Source organism: Acipenser ruthenus, chromosome 4 (genome assembly GCF_902713425.1).
Source record: "Acipenser ruthenus chromosome 4, fAciRut3.2 maternal haplotype, whole genome shotgun sequence".
In the NCBI taxonomy this organism is placed as follows: domain Eukaryota; kingdom Metazoa; phylum Chordata; class Actinopteri; order Acipenseriformes; family Acipenseridae; genus Acipenser; species Acipenser ruthenus.
The window spans coordinates 70,909,081-70,933,959 of NC_081192.1; the positions used below are offsets into that span (position 1 = coordinate 70,909,081).

At 36.1% G+C, this 24,879-nt stretch overlaps 1 protein-coding gene across 3 annotated transcripts in view; it reads left to right on the forward strand.

Annotated features, from left to right (window-relative positions):
• LOC117399631 (copine-4-like) overlaps window positions 1-24,879 on the forward strand; it is a 154,665-nt gene that overhangs the window by 102,467 nt on the left and 27,319 nt on the right. For all 3 annotated transcript variants that reach the window (XM_033998924.3, XM_059022718.1, XM_059022719.1), the window contains 3 exons: window positions 8,112-8,210; window positions 12,121-12,207; window positions 22,193-22,252. In XM_033998924.3, the coding sequence (XP_033854815.1) occupies window positions 8,112-8,210; window positions 12,121-12,207; window positions 22,193-22,252 (246 nt within the window). The remainder of the gene's footprint in view (window positions 1-8,111; window positions 8,211-12,120; window positions 12,208-22,192; window positions 22,253-24,879) is intronic.

Genomic DNA, 24,879 nt, shown 5'->3' on the forward strand with positions numbered 1-24,879 from the left:
TTAGGCAGAATTTTGATTTTGTGAAAGTTTTAAAACAATAACAAATACAACCAAACTTCTATTTCTAGAAGCTCTCCATATGCACGGTCATATTTCCTTTTATACAGCAGCCGGGAGTGCTTTATGTAATTTAAAGATTTGTCATTGAAAGTTTTTCTATATGATTTCCATTTTTCTATATGATTTCATTCACATTCCTATTGTCTACCTTTAATCGCCACTCCACTCAGGCAACAGTGGGTAATGCAGCTGGTCAGAAACAAAATTGTTCCTATATCTGTATGGGGAAATCTGAAATGCCAGCTAATCTAAAATGGGATGGCATTAGGTTTAGGATTACATGTAGGAGTTTTTATAGCTACATCCTGCTGCAACTAAAGTATCATTTGGATAGCATTATAACACCAGTATTTTACCCTGAGGAAACACAAACGACGGAATCATAATCAACTAATCAGCTTTCTGAGAAAAGGGAAAAGTCCCAACAGAGACCCAATGTTAAAAGCTTTTTTTAGTACAATTTATTTGTTGCACCATTGAAAATGGTATTGATTTTCTTGGTCACTATGCAATTTACCTTCTCACCATGCAATGCATTTGCTAGATGTTAGAACTGTACTCCTTTCTGATAGAACACATGCTGTGTTCATATAATAATAATAATAATATTAATCTTTATTTTATATAGCGCTTTTCAAATATCACAAAGCACTTAGCAAATGAAAAATGACAGATAAAATAACAATAATACAATCATACAAAATGTACAGATAATACCAAGGTAGAACAGTAATAAAAACAAGAAATATCATAACAACTAAAAAAAACTACAAAAATGCCAATTTAAATAATTTTTTTTTTTAGAATTTTTAGGCGAGATTTATAAACAGGCAAGGAATCTCTGATCTCAGTTGGAAGTGCGTTCCACAGCAAGAAAAAGCCCTAGTGCCCACTGTTCACAGTTTAGGAGGAACAACCAAAAGTCCAGCATCAGAGGACCACAGAGTGCGACTAGGAGTGTAATTAAGCAAGAGGTCGCAGATATAAAGATATAAAGGTCTGTATTAATTAAATTGAATAATTTAATATAGTTTTAATATGTGCAATGGTGCATTCCAACCACCTGCGTTACCCATAGCTATAGTATTGGTATCACCCTGCACTTTTAAGAACACCTGTTTTTTTATGTCAGGAGCTTGAATAATTTACAGCTATAGAAAGAAATAATGATTTATTTAATATTTATACGTTGAGCTGCAGTGGCAGGCTTAGTGTGGTTAATGAGTCTGTTCAGACCATTTTTATTTGTTGTAATACAAGACAGAGTATATGATTAGTAATTTTCTAAATGATTAACAGTTTTCTAATTGATTGTTCAAATAAATGATTACATGTGCCCATCTCTATTTTGAAAATGAAAATGAGGTGCAATCAGTACACATTTGTTCGATCAACTCTGTAAGAGCTTGTGGCGGAGTGTCCCACCCTTTTGTTGATTATTTATTTATATTATGATTTATATGTTTATATGACGGCGAAAGCCAATATTATTTGTTATTGTTTTGTGTATATATTTTAAAAAACTTGTGAGGATGCGTGACTGATCAGCTACTGATTATTTAACTAGCTGACAGTCACGCATCCTTATTAAACTTGTGCAGACTATGGCCGAGGGGTAATAAGATAAGATAATTTATTAACAGCTAGTTAACCCCTCGGCCAGAATATAAAAGCCTGCAGCTGTCTGCGCTCAGGGGAGAGGGTCAGAGGAGAGACGTAAGTCTGGAAAATAAAAAGAAACGATTGCTACTTTCTCTGAACCATCCTGAAGGTACTCGTATTTGTGGTTTGTTTATTTTGTTTATATTTGTTTGGCCAACGTGCCCTTTTGTTTTGTGTTTGTTTAAATCTTTTGTTTGATTTTATTATGTAATAAAATAACTGATCGCCGTAGCATTTCAGTTTTCACCCGCCATTCATTGTTTTCGTTTTGTGTTCCTGGTCCGTGACGTCACCACACCTACGCACGGCAACCACTGTCACAGAGCTGTTTTCTAACACTTTGAGGAAATAATATGTGTTTTTTCATTCTCGCCACCAGTACAGCTGTCACTTGAGCAACACATCCTGACATTGATGACTGATTGTGTCAAAGTGGTTTGCAGTGCGCAGGTGTAGAGGTGATGCAGTGCTCAAGAGAATGACAAACAACAAAGTTCTGGTGAAATGGTGGTTTATTTATAATCCAAAGACTGATGGCAACAGTAAAGAAAAGGAGGGCTGGCAGTACACATCGATGGGTATTGCACAGTTCCATAAACAACGGGTTGAAGTCCCTAAACAATAGACACAATTATTAACCCTTTGCGGTCCATTGTCGGACTGGGTCCGACATTTCAATTATTCCTCACAGGTCCTTTGTCGGACTGGGTCCGACATCATTATAGCAACGCAATAAACGGGTGTTTAGTCGTTTTTTCTCCGGAAAAAGCCGAGAAAACCATTCAATTGCCGAGTGGGAGCGACAGGAGCCGAGACAAGTCGAAAAAAAAAAAAGGCGTATCTCATGAATAGTCATACATGGTATCGGGTATCAGATAACGGGGCATTCATAGTAAACAAGCTGGCTGAGTGTGTCAGCGCACAGAGACTATCATGGACAATTGCAGAGCTTTTTTCAGATGTTATAGTAATAAAATAATGACTTGGATCGCATTATTGAGGAGTTTGGTGATAAAACGAGTGATCCAGAGATGATCGATCGGTATGTACGACTATAATTATTATTATTATTATTATTATTTATTTATTACATAGGTGAACGCTGTAGCAAACGAAAGGGTGGGGCGGGGCTGGAGATGCCTAGTGAGTGCTTTGTTGATATGCAGGGCCATTTAAACCCGTTTGACTGTGAAAAAAAATACTTTTAAACAGCACGTATAAAATTAACTGCGCGTGTGAAAATTAATTAGACCTGGCGTGCCTGACGCACAGTTAATAAATGGACTGCAAAGGGTTAAACACACACAAGACACACATGCACAGTGAGTGCTAATGTGTAATTGGTGAATATACAATTAATCCGTGAACAATGGTGCAGTGTTGTCCGGGTTTGTGCTCACCATAAGCGACAGCTCCGAATCGTGTTAGACGTCTAATAAATAACAAACAGTACAATTATACTCAACAAAACAAACAAACACTAAAGACACACAGTAACATTTTGCTTGTCCTTTAGTGTTCTCTTAACCATAAACAAAGGAACAGATCACCTAGCCACGTCCCCTTCTTGTACATTCAGTCATGCCCCCTTGGTTAGTGAGTGCAGCCGTTTCCCCTCCAATCCGCAGTTGGCACATCGCTTTCCCTCTGGGGCGATGACTTAATGTACCGCAGCTGTGCCCCCTTTCTAGATGGCCGACTTCCACCTAACCCTGGGAATGAATTTTCAGGCCATCCAGTCCAGGGCACTCTGTTCCCTTTATACAACACCCTCTCAGGTCGGGAGAGAGATTTATCACCAAGAATCATTCTGTCTGTCACACTGATTTATAACCTACAAGTGCCAGCAGGGATTTGAATTACCCCATTTCAGGAAAAGCCTGAGAGACCCTTTCAGTTATACAAGGAGTGGGGGCTTTGCTTCAAATCTATGGAAATTATTTTAATGAACAAGCAATCCATTTTCTAAGAATAACATACAACTGGGTTTTTGATGCCCAAATAACCCCACTCCACCCCCTTGTTCTGTACATATCAAGGCATCCCTGAATCGACTCCATTTAAATAAAATAAGCAAGATGTCCCACAATTTACGTTCCTGCCACGTTGATTTGAAAACCACATTATATTATTCTAGGCTATGTGCCAACAACATGCATTGCTTGGTTGATTTTTAAGAGAGTACATTAGAATGTGTAATACAGCTGTATGTTTTTTGTTTTTTTTTGTTTATTTTGTTTACTGCTTTAATATAAATAATTAGAATAGCACTGTGCAATAGGTAGCATGTGCAGGGTGGGTCCACGCTGGCAAGCTGTTGTAACAGATTCTGACAAATCCATGAATGCTTTTATTCTGCTGTGGTATAACAGTACTTTAAGTGCTAATGTAACAGGAGTCAGGCATAGTCGGCAAAACTGTTTATGCATGGCTTTCGCTGACAAAACAAATTCAAATTGTGAGCAAAGTCTCTAGGTAGCCGTAATATTATAGAGACAGATTTATTTTTCCAGCCCCTGGGAAAAACAAGAAACTTCTTCAGTTGCAAATGGCTTTTAGTAGCATTTAGGCCTCATCTTACAGTACAATGTTAGATCTATCAGCTTGACATGTTTATTATTATTTTTTTTATGTACTTTTTTTATTGTTGTAGTTTTCAAAGTAAAACCATGTTTGGTGGATGTATCTGTATGACTGTATTGCACCAATGTAACACCATGACTGAAATGTATTGGTTTCATGAAGATATGTTCAGGGCTGTCATCAAGATACATGAAAAAAGTGAATCCAGTATCTGTGCTGGTTATCAATACAATAAATGTTTTATAGAACTGTATGTGTGAGCTCCCACTTCCAATAATGATGCAGACACGTTTTTTCTGATGTAGTTTCCTCAGTTAATTGTTAACCCAGAACATGTTAATAAAAATATCAAAACAATAACCATGACTCTTGATAAAAGATAATGCAGAAACATCTCAGGGGATGTCAATAGTAATGAGTTTGTTCTTAATAGTATTAGGTGTTCAGTATCACTTTCAAGTTAACAATGTCAATTTGTTGATTTTTACAATTTGTATTGTAGCTTGGTTTATCACCTAAAGGTGTGCACACTTGAGCAAAAGCTTATTAAACAATGTTTAAAGCTTTCATTTTTAAACGTAACGGTAAAAAAGTAATTGCTTAGAGAAAGTGATGACTTTTAATGTTTATGGATAATTTTAAAAATGTTCCCAGAAACTGCAAAAACAGCAGTTCTGCTTCATTTTAAGACGGTTTGGTCACTTTATCTCCAGCAGGTCTGGCAACCATTCAACATTCATGTTGGGATATAAGAGGCTGTTAAAAATCCCATTCTCCTTTAAAGAAGACCAGATATATAACCTCTGGTGTCCTGGCTAAATATCAATACCAGTAACACCAGCACAGTGGACAGCTGCTAGAACAGCTGCTATGACTCAAACAGTTTTTCAGTTATTAATGACACTGTTTCCGTGCTCTAATCCTGCCAAAAAATAAAAAATTAACAATGAATGACACAGTGGACTTTCATTCCCAGGTTACAGTTACAGTCTGCAATACAGTTGGGCATTCACTTTATTGTCATTTTCTCTCCTAAAATCTCAGTTTTATGTACCAAAATTTAAACAAGTAAAAACGTTTGCAACATTTCCTTTAGCACATAGTACTGTTCGTGTAAGGGACGTATTCCTCTCAGGAAGCAGCAGTTAGCTAATTGCACATTTCTGTCAATGTCTTTCAAAAGAATTCCCCAAAGTGACTTGTTTTATTTACTTCGTGCTGGAAGTCTATCTGCAATCCTTGAAACCACTAACAGAGTAAATTCTCATCTAACCACTTGCTGTTTAAACTTGATAGCTCATGGCAGATTCTGATGAGAGCCAGCTATCACATACTGTATTTGATAACAAGCTGTCAAAAATTATACAGTGCAATTATTTTTAACATAATTAAACAAAATTAAAAGAAATACACACATGGTTCTTGGGGGATATAGGTATTCCTGTTTCCTCTTCTAATGGAGGCTATATATTTAACCACAGAAAATTAAAGGGACACTTATTTTCTCCTCCAGTGTTGAAACTGTATTTTCTCCACTCTGTGTATAGTTGAACACATAGCTCCAATGCACAATAAGTAATAAGCACTATTACACCCTTTGAAGAAAGCACGGTAGACCACTACCTAGAATCGTCTGTTGACAGGCATTTGATTTAGATTCAAGTATTCACCCAAAGAGAAAGGGGAAATCCAGAGCAGATCTGTGACTGCTTTACTTGCAAAGAAACAAAAAAAAATGGTGACTTCCATATTCAAAAAGTCCACTTATTACATTTTGACCTGACAGAGGCGTTTGTTTGTGCAAATATCCCTTTTGAAAAATCGGACAACCAAAAGTTACAGAAATTCTTCAGACAGTGTAGCAAACGGTGGAGTGATTCCTTCATCAGCCCAGCTGAGACGTGAATACTTACCTAAAGTTGCCGAGTATCACAAGCAGGAGATTATGGAATTGGTAAAGTGGTCACACTGGCAAGTAGAATGATGCACAAGATCAGTATGGGTTGCACATTGTATTTGTTTTGCAAGACCTAAATGGTGAACATGCACCTGACGTACTGGAACCGAAAGCTGTCCTTGCAGATACACTTTACCTACAGGCTGTTAATTACAACACCGTTTCACAAGCTATTGTAAAATGCTTCATTAACTTTGATGTTCATTTTGATGTCAGTGCTTTTATATGTATATAATATAAATAATAATAATAAATAAATAATAATTTGTACACGTAATTTATAACATATTTCCTTGCACATACCGCGAAATACGATACTTTACCCGTGACACCGTCGTGAATTTTAAAAAAAATGTCTGTGATTTTCACAGGGCCTTACACATAACAAACAAAAACAATACGGACGGCACAGTGACTTGTTAGTTACCTTCAGGGCCCCCTTCACACAGAATGATAGCCATTATAGATTAGGAGACTCCACCCCATGATCACACCTGCCAGCTGTCTAATGCAACCCAGCTGATCACAAAGGTCTTGCCCCCTAATATGGTCATTCCGCCCTGTACTTCCACCCAGCGTCATCCTGGATCGGGAGAGAGATTTACAGCTCCTATCCTCTCGCTCCCTGTCACAGGTGTTCATTGATTGCAGTCCTGAATGCAGTTGTGCATTTCCTTTCCTCTCTTTCATTTATTAAAATACTTACGTCATTGAGCTTGGGTAAATGTTCATGTGTCTGTCTATAAATTTAAAAGCCCCCAAAGCGGAGATAATTTACAAATACTAGATGTGGTGGCTAAGATGCTTAGAAATGTATGCATTACTATACTTAAAGTTTATCATGCTCTTAGTTACATCTGAAGCATAAACATTTCTGTTTATTAAAAAAAAAATCAATGTGTTAGAAAGGTATTACTTAAAAACCCCATTGTAATGTAAATCAGCTACATGACACAAAATCAGCCCCGAGCAAGCAGCAGTGTGCATTTGAAAAAATAGATCAAATGCAGTGATTGGCTGTTCACCAGTCTATCTACCACATATAAAGGAAAAAGCAGGACGACGTGGATATGATTGGTTGAATATTAGTTCAAAGAAACACAACCAGTATTTACTTTCTTGGAGGGATTTCTATTACATTCTAAAAGAAGCACAAAACAAGCTAAAAAAAACTGCTTATAATACGCAGACTTGGTAAGACTGCTTTCCATTAAGAGAACAAACATGAAAATAGGGATATGGAGAATGGATAAACTGTTGAGAAATTAAGAAAATGTCTGTGCATTTATATTATGCCTAGTAGTATGAGATTTTTAACTTTCAAAATGGAAGAGGTTCTCAAAGGTGTCGGGTCACAAAAGCACTGGTGCTAAGAAATAATTAACCATTACAGTACATTCATAGAAGAACATGAAGTGGAAATAACTCATATAGTCTACATGCAACACTTCTGAGAATTACTAGATTGAGACATCTTTCAAAGAAGCCATTTACAATTTAGCAGTTTCTAGGTTGTCAAAACTATTTTCCAGGCCTCCAAGGGAGAAGCATGCAGATAGAGACATTAAGCACTCAAAACATTTTCATGCTAAAATTGACATTCCTTTCATCTTGATTGTAGAGCGGTACCCAGAAATCACCACTGGTGGTTCATATTAATATTTCATAAATATCATACAATTTTAATTGCCACAGTAATGTTTCTGAGCTCTATTAAAGTTTCATTAGGATTATCTTATGGAAGTCACTTGCTTTTATTTTCACTGAATGTAGTATCTACAGTATTCTTTTTATGTATACAAAAAAGAAGCATTGTGTACACACGCCAATAACTTTTATTATTTTACAGTGCATTGTTTGGGACTGGGACTCCAATGGCAAACATGACTTCATTGGAGAATACCATTCGACATTCAAAGAAATGCTAGGGGCCATGGATGGAAGACAGGTAAGAATTCACAAGTTTAAAGTGTATTTTGCAGTTTTTTTAAATGGATGCAGCAATGTTTATTAAAAATATATATATATAAAAAAAAAAACATTTTATACGTCACTAAAATGTGATTAATGTGGATCACGGACCACAACCTTTTAGTGCCACGTCACGCATGACGTTTCAAAAGGGAAACAGTTCTCGGCCTGTATGCCTGGCCTACAGGTTTGTAGGATTCAACTTGACTTGTAGGTTGTAAGATTCAACTTGACTGTTTATGAAACACAGGCACGGATCTATTACAATTTTGTATTTATCACAAATTACTTTAACACTATTAAATGTTTTTTTGTTTTTTTTTAAATAAATATATCATTGAGGCTTTATAGGAAACCACCATGAATACACACTAGGGTTGGGACGATAATCAATAATGTCGATAATCACGATAATTTTATTGCATAATTATAGTTATAATCGATAATTATTATCAGGATAATTTTAGCGCATTGAAATATTATTACTGATAATTATAATTATCGTCCATGACCCAATGAAGCAGGAAGCGGCTCTGCATTGAGCAGTAAGTAGCACTGAATTGTCTGCGTGCGGTGTAAAACATGATCTGTGTGAACGCTGCGTACATTGGGATGTTAAGTATTGATTTTATACAAAATGCTTACGCTTTTAATTTTACGTCATGGTTTCATTTTGATAATAAGCTGTACACTGGCAAAGCATGACTGGTTGTCTAACATGAAAACATAAATATTGCTGTTTGTAAAATTAAAAAAAGAAGCGCTGGCTCACTGTAAAATTACTGTAGAAAAGTAGCTCTTTTGACACAGGATTTTTTTTTTTTTTTTTTTCCTAAATTCAATGTATTGCAAAATGAAAACAACAAACAAAAACACAACCATATGGCACACCTGTAATATAGCCTAAACATTATAACATTATTTTAGACATGAGTACTATACTGCAGCCTATATACCGCATTGGGAAAAATAAGCGGGTGCTCAGAAGCCTTGTGTGTGTATATATATATATATATATATATATATATATATATATATATATATATATATATATATATCATTATCTGTTATCATGGTGTTGCTATTGTAAAAAAGGGTAGCTGCATAAATAGGAGAGTTAACTTTTAATGGAAGGATATGCAGTTGGTTTTATTAAACTGTCTGCATACAACCATATAGTATACAACTCTATATACAGAAACACACACACACACAAAAACTACCAGTAGTTTGATTCTCTTAAAGGCAGATTCACCACACAAGTAAAGAAAACAAATGTTTCCAGGTAATGTTAGCAATTTTGTTTTGTTATATTAATACATTTGGTGGCACTTTCTTTTATGAAAATGAACAATCTCGAAATAACATATATGTTTAAATAATAATAAAATATATGTATTATTTTATACAAAAACTACATAATATATTAATATACAAATTACATTAGATGTATTTTTATACTCCCGTTTGTTCTGGGCACCCACCAGAAATGTAAAAACTTGGTGCATACTGTGTTTTTTTTTCTTCTAAACTCTGTGACTTAGACTGGTGGTTGTCATGCTGCTCAAGTATAAATTTGATAAATTACAATAATGTTTAATATTTTTAATAATTGTGATTATCGTGATAATTTACAGACGATAATCGATAGCTGAAAATGTCATTATTGTCCAACCCTAACACACACCGGTATATATATATATATATATATATATATATATATATATATATATATATATATATATATATATATATATATAATATTGTAGCACAGTGGGGATGGGATTGGAATCATCCCCGCAGTAAAATGTGTGGTTTCGTTTTAAGGCACATTTGTTTAATTGGTTTTGTTAATTATTTTATTGCTTTTGTTAATTGTTTTATTAGTAATTATCCCCTGCACCTGGTAGCCATTGTTAAATTAGTACCAGGTGCAGGGTATTTAAGAGAAACAGTTAGTTTGCTCAGGGCTGCTAAGAAGAAGGAGGCAGAAAGTGGTACTGTGCGTCCTGGCAGTTGGGAGAAAACAACAGGAAAAGGTGTTGTAGTAAACCTGTGTGTGTTTTTGTTTATTGTTTTAGTGGGGAAACAGCCTAGCTGTCCCACTTGTAGTCAGGGTGTTCTTTTGTGTTAGTTAGCGCTCGTACAGAGCTAGGTGTTTATTTTGTATTTTGTTTTGATTTCGTTCTGCATTAAAAATTAGTGCAAAAGCGCGTTCAAACCCTCCATCTCTGTGTCTGGTCAGTAGTTTAAAAGGGCAAAACGAACCCGAGCCGCAAGGCTCGTTTATATATATATATACACACAGTGCCTTGCAAAAGTATTCAGACCCCTGACCAATTCTCTCATATTACTGAATTACAAATGGTACATTGAAATTTTGTTATGTTTGATATTTTATTTTAAAACACTGAAACTCAAAATCAATTATTGTAAGGTGACATTGGTTTTATGTTGGGAAATATTTTTAAGAAAAATAAAAAACTGAAATATCTTGCTTGCATAAGGATTCAACCCCCACACATTAATATTTGGTAGAGCCACCTTTCGCTGCAATAACAGCTTTAAGTCTTTTGGGGTAAGTATGTACTAGCTTTGCACACAGTGTCGGAGTGATTTTGGCCCATTCTTCTTGGCAGATTTGCTCCAGGTTGTTCAGGTTGGTTGGACGACGCTTGTGGACCGCAATTTTCAAATAGTGCCACAGATTCTCAATGGGATTGAGATCAGGACTTTGACTGGGCCACTGTAGGACATTCACCTTTTTGTTCTTGAGCCACTCCAATGTTGCAAGATATTTCAGTTTTTTATTTTTCTTAAAAATATTTCCCAACATAAAACCAATGTCACCTTACAATAATTGATTTTGAGTTTCAGTGTTTTAAAATAAAATATCAAACATAACAAAATTTCAATGTACCATTTGTAATTCAGTAATATGAGAGAATTGGTCAGGGGTCTGAATACTTTTGCAAGGCACTGTATATACACACCTGTATTAGCCCAAATATAAGGCAAGGATTTTATTTTTTTATTTTTTTTATGAAAACAACTCGGCTTGTGAAGTCAAGGCTGTTGTGAAAGTGCGTATTGAGTACAGTATACAGTAATGGAAATGGATAAAATTAGCTGCAGTGATCATGTGGAAAAGAGTGGATTGAAAAGGGGTCAAGTATCAAAGGTTTTTACTGGAGCAATCTAGATAAAGTACCTTGCTCAAGGGTACAGCAGCAGTGTCCCCCACCTGGGATTGAACCAACGATCCTCCAGTCAAGAGCCCAGAGCCTTAACCACTACTCCACACTGCTGCCTTAAAGTTATAGAAAGAAAGTGAGAGTTTGAGTGATTAGAGTGAGATTATTAAAGTGAACACAATTATTGTCAATTTATTGGCCAACTGTCCAAGAGCTCAGAAGACCTATAGTATGTTATGAGCTTTATTTTGAACACCATACGAGAAATATACGGAATGTACAGTTGTATTGAATTTATTTTTTTGTGAAGACTTGGTTTTAACCTTGTCTGTCTGTATGTGCCAAATTAAACCAATTAAACCAAACAATCAAAATATAACCTGATTTGTTACCGAAAAACAGAACAGAATCTGAACTGCTATTGATACTGTACCTGTAGGTGTTCTCAGTTTGAGACACATACTGGCCGCACCCACAAGGACCATCCTACCTGTATAGTGTTCCATACACTGACAACTCCTCCCACCCCTGAGATTCCCCAAACACTGCCAGGGGTGGGGTGGCATTCCTACCCCTCCAGCCCACCCATGCGATTGAACCTGTCCCCCCGAATGATGTTTACTCATAATCTTCAAAGGTGTGTTTTGTATATTTATGTATCTTTTAATTAACCTGTTTTTTTCTGTTTTGTAGGTGCAGTGGGAATGTATAAATCAAAAATACAAAGTCAAGAAAAAGAATTACAAAAACTCAGGAATTGTAATTCTAAACCAGTGCAAGGTAATCCTCTTTTAATATAATAGCAGGGGTGTAGTGCTGGTGGGTCGCGGGGGAGCGCCGCCCCCCCCCCCCCCCCCACTTCTCTTGGGCAGGGAGAGCACCGCTTCCATATTTCGCGTGTAGAATATTGAACTGTTTTGCTCCTGTTGTTAATATATGGAGATATACATGTGCATAACCCATACAAATAATCAAAGAATACAATAACCGTAAGGAACCCTTGAGAGATAAATAATGAAAAAAGTTTGAATATAGAGTGCCTGGTCTGGTTCTTATTTTAGACCCATATATAAGAAATAATGTAGATAAAATAAGCTAAACATTTATTTAAAAGATACAACTCAATCGCAACCAACAAATAAAGGGTACCTGTGGCCTTACACATCTTATTTTGCAAACGGATGCACTTCTGTTTCAAAAAGTCAGTCTCATTCGCTCTTAAGTGCCTGCAATAGGACAGTGAGATGAGTTGATACTGGACCAAACCATTCAATATATGAGAAGGGAGAGTGAGGGAGTGTTGCACATAGGATTAATAATAATAATGATGGCGTTTTAATCATGTGTGTATTAGTGTATGAAACTGGTTTTGAAAATATGTACAGTGTTTGTTTATTTATTTATCTTTAATATAAATAGCTGTAAGTCTAGTTGCTTTACAATAATACCTCAATACCTGATTGTCTGAATTTGTAATCAATTGGTGCACCTGTTAGCCCTTTTAAATACTGTAGCTACTAGTGATAAACTGCGGTTCTATTGAGTTTATGGAGAAACAGGGACTGCAGGAGGCGTGACAGGGTTGAGAGAACGGGGGGGGGGGGGGGGGTTAGATAATAGCAACCCCTCACTTATAAATATAGCACTACACCACTGTATAATAGTAATATTTAAAGTTATTAATGTTATTCATTTAAAATACACATAGACAGCAATTCCCTCCAGCATTTTGGATTCTCTTTCTTCAACTGCGTATTATTCTTTAATTGTATTATTTTTTAGTCGTATTATTTTGCTCATTTTTAAAGAATTCTTAAACTAATTTTAAAGCATACCTATGATAGGGAATGTGTTATTTTGTCACCAAGACTACTGTACCCACCATTGCTAATATCTTGTAAAAACATTTCAGCTGGTAATGCCTCTGGAAAAATCAATTTTTTTACATATGACCAAAGATGGCTAACATATTTGGTCATGCTACTTTATTGAGAACTCATTTGAATGACTTTATATATAAACCCTCCATGCTAAATATGTTGATCACATTGACTTCTGACCTATTACATTGATGGCTGCTATATTGAGGCCATGTGACTTTTTTAAGTTTCTGCTGTACAGTGCAGTACACTTTGATTTGTCTTAATGTTTGTAAGTCAAATTGTATTTTTTTTTCAGAAAGCCAGTCATTTAAGCGTTAACAGCCCAATTTGTTTGTTTTGTGGTATTAATTTCATTTCTCAAGTTTTTTTTTTTCTAGCACGTCAATGTTACATGTTTGTACCTGTAAAGAGAGTCAGTGAGCGGTACAGTAAAGGAGAAGAGAGATGGTGAAGAAAAGCGAGAGTCAGATGGTTAAGGCATTGCGTGTAGTAAAGTAAACACTGTCGAAAAATATAAAAATATCCACAGTTAAAAATGAATGAAGCATCAGTTTCACAAAATGACGGCTGACCGAATATCTGACAACTGGATCTGACCGAAGTTACAGAAAATGACTGGTATGTACTACAAATAAAATACCAAAACAGCATCTTGTTTAAAATAGCAAACTGGTTTGTAGTGCAAATTAATATAAACTGGAAGATATGACAAGACACCTTGATGTCTTCAGTATCTTCCATGACAGCAGGTATTTTGATAGGTGTTTTCTTTGATTTTGGTGACGCAGTGATACGTGGTTAGCACAGGTGCAGTGATTTGCCTTTGTTCCTAAGTAGTTCCTTATCGTGACATTGTGCTGGATATTGTAACGGCCTGGAACACTAATGGACCAATCAGCATGCAGCATTCTAACAATTAATTTTATAATAGGAATTATTTATTCATACATTATTAATTATATATACAAATGGATCTGCACAATAATTGTATTAACATGAAAAGGTATTATGTCACTGATTATAAATATGGGTTCTGATTTGAAGTTAAACTTGATAAAACCCATCTTTTCACATATTGCTTGAAGTGTTTGCAGCGAATGTATATATATAAAAAAAATCCATCACAGTAGACAGATTGGTGATTAAACATTTACAGCAATGTGCTGTTTACTTTGATGGGAGTAATATTTGAAGGGCCCAGAACAGCTGCCACCTGAGGTGTAATTATTTTTTTGAAATGCAAGAAAATGAATATTGAACATACATGAGCAGATGGCTTTAATAAGAGGAAATGAGAAATGAGTGAACACTGATTGTATTTGAGTCCTGTGCTTTTTCTTTGTTGTTGCTTCTGCTCAGCATCACTGTTACATTATCTTTTTCATTGTGCACAGTCCTAACATTATATCACAATGTACTGTAAATACAACAATTAGAAAAGGGGGGTAATTAAAGCATAGTCAGATTATTTTAGCATTGCTAATGGCAGATGTAATGTAATGATATGATTTGTTGAGTAAGTAGGTTCAAATTACATTTTCATAGTTATATTTTTCTCTTACAATTGTATGATGTTTGCTATCAATCTCAGTTGTTGTTTTCACTCAAATGCTGTGTGTGTGTGTTTTTTGTTGCTCAAATTCATTGTATATGGTACTTCCAGATTTAGCCCCACCAGCATTGTGTATCTGTACAAGTAAAGCCTGGCACCACTGTGCATTTTCACTGTGCGATACCGCTAGTCTGCACCCGGACACACAGGAGCGGTATGCACTACACGGTACAGTAGTTGTCAGTACCACACCGTAGGCTATGTACTCGAAAATAATTTACATTGTGGCCAAAAGTTTTGCATCACCTAGTAGAATATTAGGATGCAGACATAATTAAAAAAAAAAAAAAAAAAAAAAAAAAAACCTTATACACAATTTTGATATTTTATTAAACATCATGCAATCTAAGAAACTACAAAATGGTATCTCAAAAGTCTACCGGAAACTACAATAGTAGTACAGTATTTCATGTTAGATTTCGAAATGTCACATTTTTCAATTTTTGGAAAACTAGAAAGTGATATGTAATTTCAATATGTCAACGTAACATTATTAATTCTATAGGGCGTGATGCAAAATGCCCCCCATATAATCTACTAAATAGAAATACTGGTTTGTTTTTCAAAGTTGTTTTTCTGTCATCTATATGTTGGTGTATGAAATGAGCCAAATGCGCTCCACCGCTCATTAGCCATGCACTTTAAGGCATGTCAAGCATTAATTACATGCATGGGCAAATTGTAGGTGGGGCTCATTTGTAAATGAAGTCTGTGATATTAAAATGAGATTTAGGGGCCTGGAAAATTCACTGTATTTTTAAAAGAAATTGGTGAATTACAATAAAAAAACAACAAATTTCACGACGTGTCACAAAACCACAATTTTATTCATGGGACGGGAGCCAGGCTGCCTCTTAGAGTTAGCAAAGATTGAAACATAGGGCCGGCCGTTTGCTAAGGCCGAGCATATAGAAGGGGGGTCCCCGCCGTTTGGGGCTGTTCGCAATGAGGGGAATTATAGACTTCCAAAGCTGGGACGGAGATTGCGAGGGTAGTGATCGATCATAAGATGCTAAAAGGATGGGTTTGGCTGGGGGTACCCTCTGACTCATGGAGAACCCTACTGTGGAGGTAAAGGAAGCGGAGCTTAACCAAGGGTTGGAGAAAGTGAGATCACTAACCCCCCAAAGACTGGACCCCCGGCTCCCCGCTAAAGACTCCTATATGTGCAGACAAACAAGCGAACTGCCAATGCATACATTTAAGAAAGAACATTAAAGAAAATATTTAACATAACAAAGAAGGTTAGAAACTGGCTCCCTACTGACTATGTGAAGACCCTTTGCTCAGTGGAAAGGAAAAAAAAAAACTTTCTTTAGGGGGAAAGCCTTTGGTGGCCCAGGCAGAAGGGTCGTCCCTACTCCGGACATACTAGCAATAGACTGACGTACAGAAGATATCTCAGATGGGGAAGAACGTATGTATGATTCAACTGCTGATGAGGTCCAGCGCCCCATATTTTTAATTAGATGCTGGTTAATCTTTGCTCTTGCTGCTGATGTAGTTGCTTATAGCTGGTGCAAGATGTAAACAGTCATTTGTGTGTACTATAAAAGCCATAATCCAGTCCTGGTTGAATGGGGTCGGATTAATCCTGCTTTGAGAGCGGAAAGTCAAATAGGTGGTCCAGCCGGTGGAATAAGAAGATCTGGTGGAAGGGGCAAGTGCTACAGCCATGTATGCTTGCGCTGTATTGATAAATTCGCTGATAATTAGGTTCAGTGGAAAATTAGCTGGTTGAACTAGGGTGTCACTGCTGGAGTTGGCAGAGCTGTAGGGACCAGACTGTGAAATTTGGAAATCTGTAATCTAGAAAGTGCGTTAGCTGCATTATTATAAATGCTCGGTAGATGGCACGCTTGGATTAGAAAATTATTTGATACTGAAATCCATATTAATTGCAGCAGTAATTGCATGATAAGAGGTGAACTGGAACAGCCTTTATTGATAATATGAACTGTAGATTAGTAACAAGCAGACAAAATAGATTTTTTAAAAACAACCTTGAATGACAAATTCAGCAACATTTTTGAGTTTTGTAACCTTTAAAATGTATGTTGACACATCATTTAAAATGACCATGTAATTCCCATAGCCTATTTTGCTGCCTCTAATTCCAAAATATTAAACACGGAAGAAACATTAACTGCAAACCTAAAATGACAAAACTGAAGCTTTTGTGTTTTTCTTTATACACACTGTACATTAGTAGTATGTAGAAATGTCATTGTACAGTATGAGGAATTCACAAATCATGAAGCGGTATTTGTTTGACCCCGTTGCCGTAGTAACCAAATGCATGGCATTGAGCCGGACCGTGTACAGCTACTGTAGCACTGCTTCTATTTGATAAAAGTATGAAATGAACAGGGGAGGTGAATAGTAATGTAAAATACTGTGAGGAAAATAAAATACATATTGTTCACGGTAGGCAGTCAAATACACAATGTCTGTGAAATTTGTGATATCATGAATTTTCAGGGGCATTTCTTATGACAGAGAATGCAGGCTCCTAACCTTCCTGAATAACCCAGGAACAGAGGGAGAGTACTGAGAAGAAGGGAGAGTATTTAGGGTCTGCATTACCCTTTCTGATCTCCCTGAGGATGAAATTATAGCTTGATACCCGCTATTTCATTATGTACTCGTCATATAATAAACTTGGTTCATTATATCCAAGTTTATTATATGCCACTGTTTAATAAAACAAACCCAGCGTTTTTTTTGTTTTTTTTAGACCTTGGTTGATATCCTGTTATTACTTCTTAGTTAATTTTTTCAAAATTGTACAGCTTTTAAAAATGCAGTGAATACTTATGAACAAAACAGTTATTATAACACGCTAAATGAATCTTTTAATTGTAGCGGCACCGTGGTGGAATTAGCTTTCATTTTCAAAACAGCTCAGTTGTGGTTATAATTTATAAGGTCATACAATGCAGAATTCAATGATATTATGGCATGCATTACTTTTTTTTTAATCGCTGTCTTTATAGGTGTATGATTTGTTAGTTACTGAAATCTCAGTCAACAATTTCGTACCACTTAATTTGCACCGATGAAACATAACCTGGTTAACCGTACTGATGGCATATCAAATGCTTAGATGACAGATATGGTTGCATTCTCGTAGAATTTAAGGATAAAACAAAATACATTTTGACAAGGAATCGCATTAGTTCCATTACTTAGTTGAGCACAAGGTGGTTTCAATAAATACTTTCTGATTTAAATATAGGCCTATTATGAGATCGTTTGGGTTACTCAGTCTATTTAAAACAGTAGGTAGATGTTTATTTTTTAAATTATTTTTATATAGCAATTTTCTGTTACGTGGAATGTACTAAACGAGAACCAAAATGTTGAGTTTTTTTTCCTCTTCACTTTACAACGTCATTTCCACGTTTGTTTTTATTTGAAATATTAAATATTATTTGAAAAAATAACCTCATGTTATTACTTTATGAAAACGTGTCGGTGGCCACTGTTTACTGTGAAGAAACGGCAATGACAAAGAATAAAAAAGGAATAAATAAATAAAATGTGTTGTCAACTTTATGTACTATTTATTTTGGGAATAAACAAAACAACGTTTAACTTAACTGCTATTTGGCATCCTTTGTTTTGTAGTTAATTCACTGGGATAAAGCAAGTCCTACACAACTTATTACTTACTCCTGGGATATTTTTCTATTTTAGCATGTTACATATTGTAAGGTCTTGCTGTAAAATAAAGGCACACACCAGTGGCGGAGGAAGAGGAAGATGGGCCCTGGTGCAGGACCTTATTGTGGTCCCCCTCCCCAAACGTTAATTTAACCCTTATTTATAAAAATCAAACACACCAAATCAAGTGTTCAATATTGAACTATATTTAATTGTCAGAATGTTAGCATATATGAAACAGTATGTAATAAGAACCTTTCCTACTCACCTACTTTAATTTTATTTTGCGTACATCTTAACATCCAACACTACACTATTTTTTAATCTTAAACTAACAGGTTTAATCACCAATCCTACCAGGATTCCCCAATTCTGCGATCACAGAAATGATTTTGCAGAATTCACAATTCTGCACAGACATTTACAGAAATTGTCTCACATAGGAAACTGTTTTTTTATTATTATTATTTTTAAATCAGAAATGCAGGCATGTTGATTTGCTGTAGTTTATTTAGGTGCCCGCAGCAGCACCTGACAGCTTCCGTCTAAACTACAGGATGAATATAACTCAGACCAGTCAACTCTCCCGTATTCACCGGGAGTCTGCCGTATTTTGGACCCTTCTCCCGGACATCTCCCGGGACAGATTTTCTCCCGTATTCTACTGTTAAACCCCCTTATGTAGTACTAGAGGCGCAAAACAATTACATCCCAAAAGTAGACAAATCTAAATCTAAAACAAATGGCCACAATGGTTTAATAGATCAATTAAAAAAAATATTCAGCAAAAAAAGGCACTTTACAGAGCGTTTAAAAGGGACCAAAAACAAAGTACACAGAAAGAGTACTTGGAACTGCAAACGCAAGTCAAAAAGGAAGTTAGAAAGGTCAAGAGAGAGATGAACATTGCTAAGGGGGCTAAAACCAATTCCAAAATGTTTTTCCAATATTATAACAGCAAGAGAATATTCAAAGAGGAGGTTAAATGTTTAAGAGATACAAGTGGCAAAATCATAGATGAAGAAAGGATGGATACGGACAACATACCCCACATGTTGACCTCTTCCTATCCAGTATTAAATAACTTGAGCATAATAGAGGCAGAAGTGTTAAAGGGACTAGGAGCTCTTAAAATAAACAAATCCCCTGGGACGGATGAGATCTTCCCAGTAGTACTCAAAGAAATGAAAGAAGTTATTTACAAACCGCTAACCAAGATCATGCAGCAGTCTCTTGACACAGGGGTTGTACCGACAGACTGGGGAATTGCAAACGTAATACCGATCCACAAAAAGGGAGACAAAACTGAACCAAGTAACTACAGACCAATAAGCCTGACTTCTATTGTATGTAAACTTATGGAAATTATAATAAGATCTAAACTGGAAAATTACCTATATGGTAACAGTATCCTGGGAGACAGTTAGCATGGTTTTAGGAAAGGGAGATCGTGTCTAACTAACCTGCTTGATTTTTTTGAGGATGCAACATCGACAATGGATAATTGCAAAGCATATGACATGGTTTATTCAGAAAGCTTTTGACAAAGTCCCGCATAAAAGATTAATTCTCAAACTGAACGCAGTAGGGATTCAAGGAAATGCATGCACATGGATTAGGGAGTGGTTAACATGTATAAAACAGAAAGTACTGATTAGAGGAGAAACCTCATAATGGAGTGAGGTAACCAGTGGTGTACCACAGGGATCAGTATTAAGGCCTCTGCTATTCCTAATCTACATTAATGATTTAGATTCTGGTATAGTAAGCAAGCTTGTTAAATTTGCAGATGACACAAAAATAGGAGGAGTGGTAAACACTGTTGCAGCAGCAAAGGTCATTCAAAATGATCTAGACAGCATTCAGAACTGGGCAGACACATGGCACATGACATTTAATAGAGAAAAGTGTAAGGTACTGCACGCAGGCAATAAAAATGTGCATTATAAATATCATATGGGAGATACTGAAATTGAAGAATTGAAGAAACTGAATCTATGAAAAAGACCTAGGAGTTTATGTTGACTCAGAAATGTCTTCATCTAGACAATGTGGGGAAGCTATAAAAAAGGCCAACAAGATGCTTGGATATATTGTGAAAAGTTTTGAATTTAAATCAAGGGAAGTAATGTTAAAACTTTACAATGCATTAGTAAGACCTCATCTAGAATATTGTGTTCAGATCTGGTCACCTTGTTACAAAAAGGATATTGCTGCTCTAGAAAGAGTGCAAAGAAGAGCGACCAGAATTATCCCATATGCAGACAGGCTAAAAGAATTGAATCTATTCAGTCTAGAACAAAGAAGACTACACAGTGATCTGATTCAAGCATTCAGAATTCTAAAAGGTATTGACAATGTCGACCCAGGGGACAAGCTGATACCCTGGGATCCTTCAAGAAGGAGCTTGATGAGATTCTGGGATCAATAAGCTATTAATAAGCTATGTTCTTATGTGGGACATATGGAAGACGCAAATGCATGATGACCTCATGTGAGGATGCCATTTTACCCCATGTAAAGCAATAGAAAAAAATTGAAACATTTTCAATGAAGATATATTTATTACATGTCCAAAACAAACTACTTTTTCCAGCTGTTTTCATTATTTCATGCAATGAAGTGTTAAATTCTACTTGCATATTGTCAAGAAACTGAAAACTATACACCATTTTTTGAGTTACCTTATAAAAGGACAGCTAAAATTAAAAGGGGACTAACCACATCTGATAACATATTGAAACTATATATGTATTTAATGTATTTTTAGTAATAACTTCAACCTCTGGGACTGGATTTAAGGGTCTGGGTTAAATTCAATCACTTTTCTGTCTGTTTTTTACTGACAATAATTGAATTCAGTGAAACTGTCTCAACACCTGTAAATTGGCTGATAGCAGTGTAGTTTGTGAGCAAACTGGTATTCTCAGTTGTGAAAACTGTTCAATTTGCTTTCTGCTTATGTCGCCTTACAAGTTTTCCACCAGACTGCCCAAGGATGCCCAGTAAATGCCTTGCGCTGTCATCACATATTCTCACAGTTGATAACTGGAGGATCGGTGTACACAGTAAACATGGGTGCCTTTAAAGACAGTGCCCCCATGTTTTGTGGTAAACAGTCATTAGAAATAATAAATGTATACATACCCACAGGGGTCAATATAAAGCATAACTGACTGCAATATTTACCATTGGTACAATATTTTACACTTATCTGGTGTAAAATAAGAAATTAGTTTTTACTTTATTTTGCTGTAGTGTGGTGCTTGAAAAATCTGCAGAATATACAGTACAAAGAACAGAAATATACAGAGCAGTGATAACATTGGTGACGCTAACAAGAGATAAGAGACATGATTTTACAGCCTTGGTTTATTCAGAGTAAATCCAACATTAGAGCAGAAAAATGAAGATTACTGGTGCACCAATATATATGTTTACAATGAGCTATGCTACTGTAATTTCTCCATGTGAGAAAAACTATTCAGCATAACCATCTACTTCCCAACATCCCAATGTTTGTTCAAAACTTGGTACAGTATCTATTTGCCTTAGGGTGCATGTACATTGCTAATAACGTATTTGTTGAATATTTTATTTGCAGATCCACAAGATGCATTCATTCCTAGATTACATTATGGGTGGATGCCAGATCCAGTTTACAGTAAGTAAATATTTTCAAAAAAGTCACCTCAGTTTCAACCCATGTACAGTAATGGAATCTAGGCTGTAGAAGGATTCGCAGTTACACATCATGACCTTTGTGTGTGTGTGTATATATATACATATATATTTGTCTTCTAATGTAGTTTTAATAAATGAAAAGGATTGATTATTGGTGAAGAAGTTTAAGCCCAGTGTATTTACAGCTCTTGACCGTATTCATTTTGCCTAGATACTGTCAGGAAAAACAACAGTGACATTTAATACAATATGGTCATATCCGTAGCTCTCTATTTATGATGTGAAATTTGAAAATGAGGACGCACATTGAATAATGCATCACTGGAGATGAATTGAGGTTTCTAAGTGCTTTATATATGTGGAATTTTCACACCTTTCAATAACAGACATTTGTTTGAACCCTTTCCTGTGTACCGCCATTGTTTGATGTTAACATACAAATTGTTCTGGTGTCCTGTTGGATGTAAATGTAACAAACATTTGAATATTCAAATACTGTATAACTGCAAACTGTTTTAAAGGTAAATAAAAAATACAATGTACTTCCATCTGCGAAAACTGCTTTAACAAAATCCAGTCCTGGAACACCCTGGAAAATTGACCACAAAATTGGTCATGGAAAGTCATGGACTTTTTAAAAAAAAAATGTGGTACTTTTTTAATTTACTTGTTGCATTCCACATTTTTAAGCCCCAGCCCCCCCAATATATCGGGTATGACCAAACTCGATTTGGCTCACTGTTCGTGCTTTTTGATTGGCTCACTGCATTGTCCGTCAAGTGTATTCTCGTGAGTTTTATGCTCGCCAGAGCTGACGGAAGAGATTGCAGTTGCTGCTTGATAACAGTTTAGTAGCTGTGTATTTAGTCTTTAAACACTTTAAATTCACTCAAAAATGCCAGGCAAGTGCCATTTCAATTAACAGTGGTTCTGAATACAAGACCTACAGTGACTGGCTGCAGAAAGACAAAAACGATCAATACAAAGCATGATGTCGGTATTGTATGAAAAGCTTCGATATCAGCAACATGGGGGAGTCGGTGCTAAAAAGTCACATATGAGGGCAAAAACATTGTGATTTAAAAGTCAGCAACATTAAAGATTACTTTGCCTCATCAGTTACATCACCGTGTGTCACCACATCCTCACGCAGGGCTTCTATTTCAGGTTTGAGTGCGTCTGGGACAGTGTCGTCTTTTGTAACCAAAACTGATTGCTTAAAGTCTGAAGTAATATGGGCATTAAACGTAATTAAAAAACACTACTCATACAAATCATGTGAAAGAGTTAATATGCTGTTTCAGCACATGTTTCCAGACAGTGAAATAGCTGAATCATTTTCTTGTGGAGAACGAAAATGTGCCTGCCTTTGTTGTTTTGGTATTGCTCCCTATTTCAGGTCAATTTTATCGTAGTCTGAACCATAAATCTCAATCCAAGCAAATAGATGTGCATGTTCTTCTGTGGGAAAACGGCAAAGTAGCCACACGATATTACGGGTCCCAATTGTTAGGCCACCCTGACGCCAACACCATGCTTATGAAGTTCAATACCTGTGTTGAAAAAATCAATCTACGCAACCTTCTTCTGCTCTCTATGGATGGTCCAAATGTAGACTGGAAATGCTTTGGTTTGCTTCAAAATCAGTTAAAAACAGACTCCGATACAGAGTTGTTAAACATTGGGAGCTGCGGACTGCATATTGTTAACAGAGCTTTTAGGGATGGTTTTCTTGTGTGTAATTGGGGAAATCACCAAACTGCTATCCAGTATGTATTGGCTGTTCAAAGATACCCCAGCTAGGATGGAGGACTATGCCAGAGTCACAGGTAGTTAACGCTTTCCTTTGAAATTTTGTCAGCATAGATGGCTAGATAATGTTTCAGTAGTGGAGAGAGCACTTGAAGTTTGGCCTAGTGTCATTAAGTATGTTAATCAGGTGAATGAAAAGAAGTGTGCTGATCCAAAAACGAAATCCTTTGAAACAGTTAAGGCAATGTGCAGTGACAACCTGGTTACTGCTAAAATCAGCTTTTTTCTGTCTGTCACTAAACAAATCGCACCATTCCTTACTGCCTACCAGACTGATAAGCCTATGCTGCCTTTCCTTTGCGATGATATGCAACGTGTTATCAGAGGACTCATGCAAAGATTTGTTAGATCTGATGTTGTTAAAGAAGACACAACAGTTGTTAAGCTTATGAAAGTGGATCCAGTGAGAAAGGAAAATGACTGCAACCTCAAAAAGGTAGAAGTAAGACCTGCCCCGCTAAAGAATTTTAGTTTGATTTGTTAACTGCTATAATTAAAATCGGACGTGCAATTTAATACTGTCCTGCAGTAAATAGTTGTTTTGGCAGTTTTGTGATGACTTTGTGTGTCAAAGTGTTAATGCCGTATCTTGGACGTTTATGAGTGTGATTTATTGAATGTGCTGTTAAATACGGAGGGGATTATGTTTATATTCAACAGCTGTGTGACGTAAAGAGCTGTGACTGAGTTAGAATGTGTTCTTCTTCTGAAGCCAGTTATTAAACACACGTTACTTTCATTGTTTCAATACTGGATTTGCGTCTGCTATTCAAAAAAGAACTGCACACACTGGCG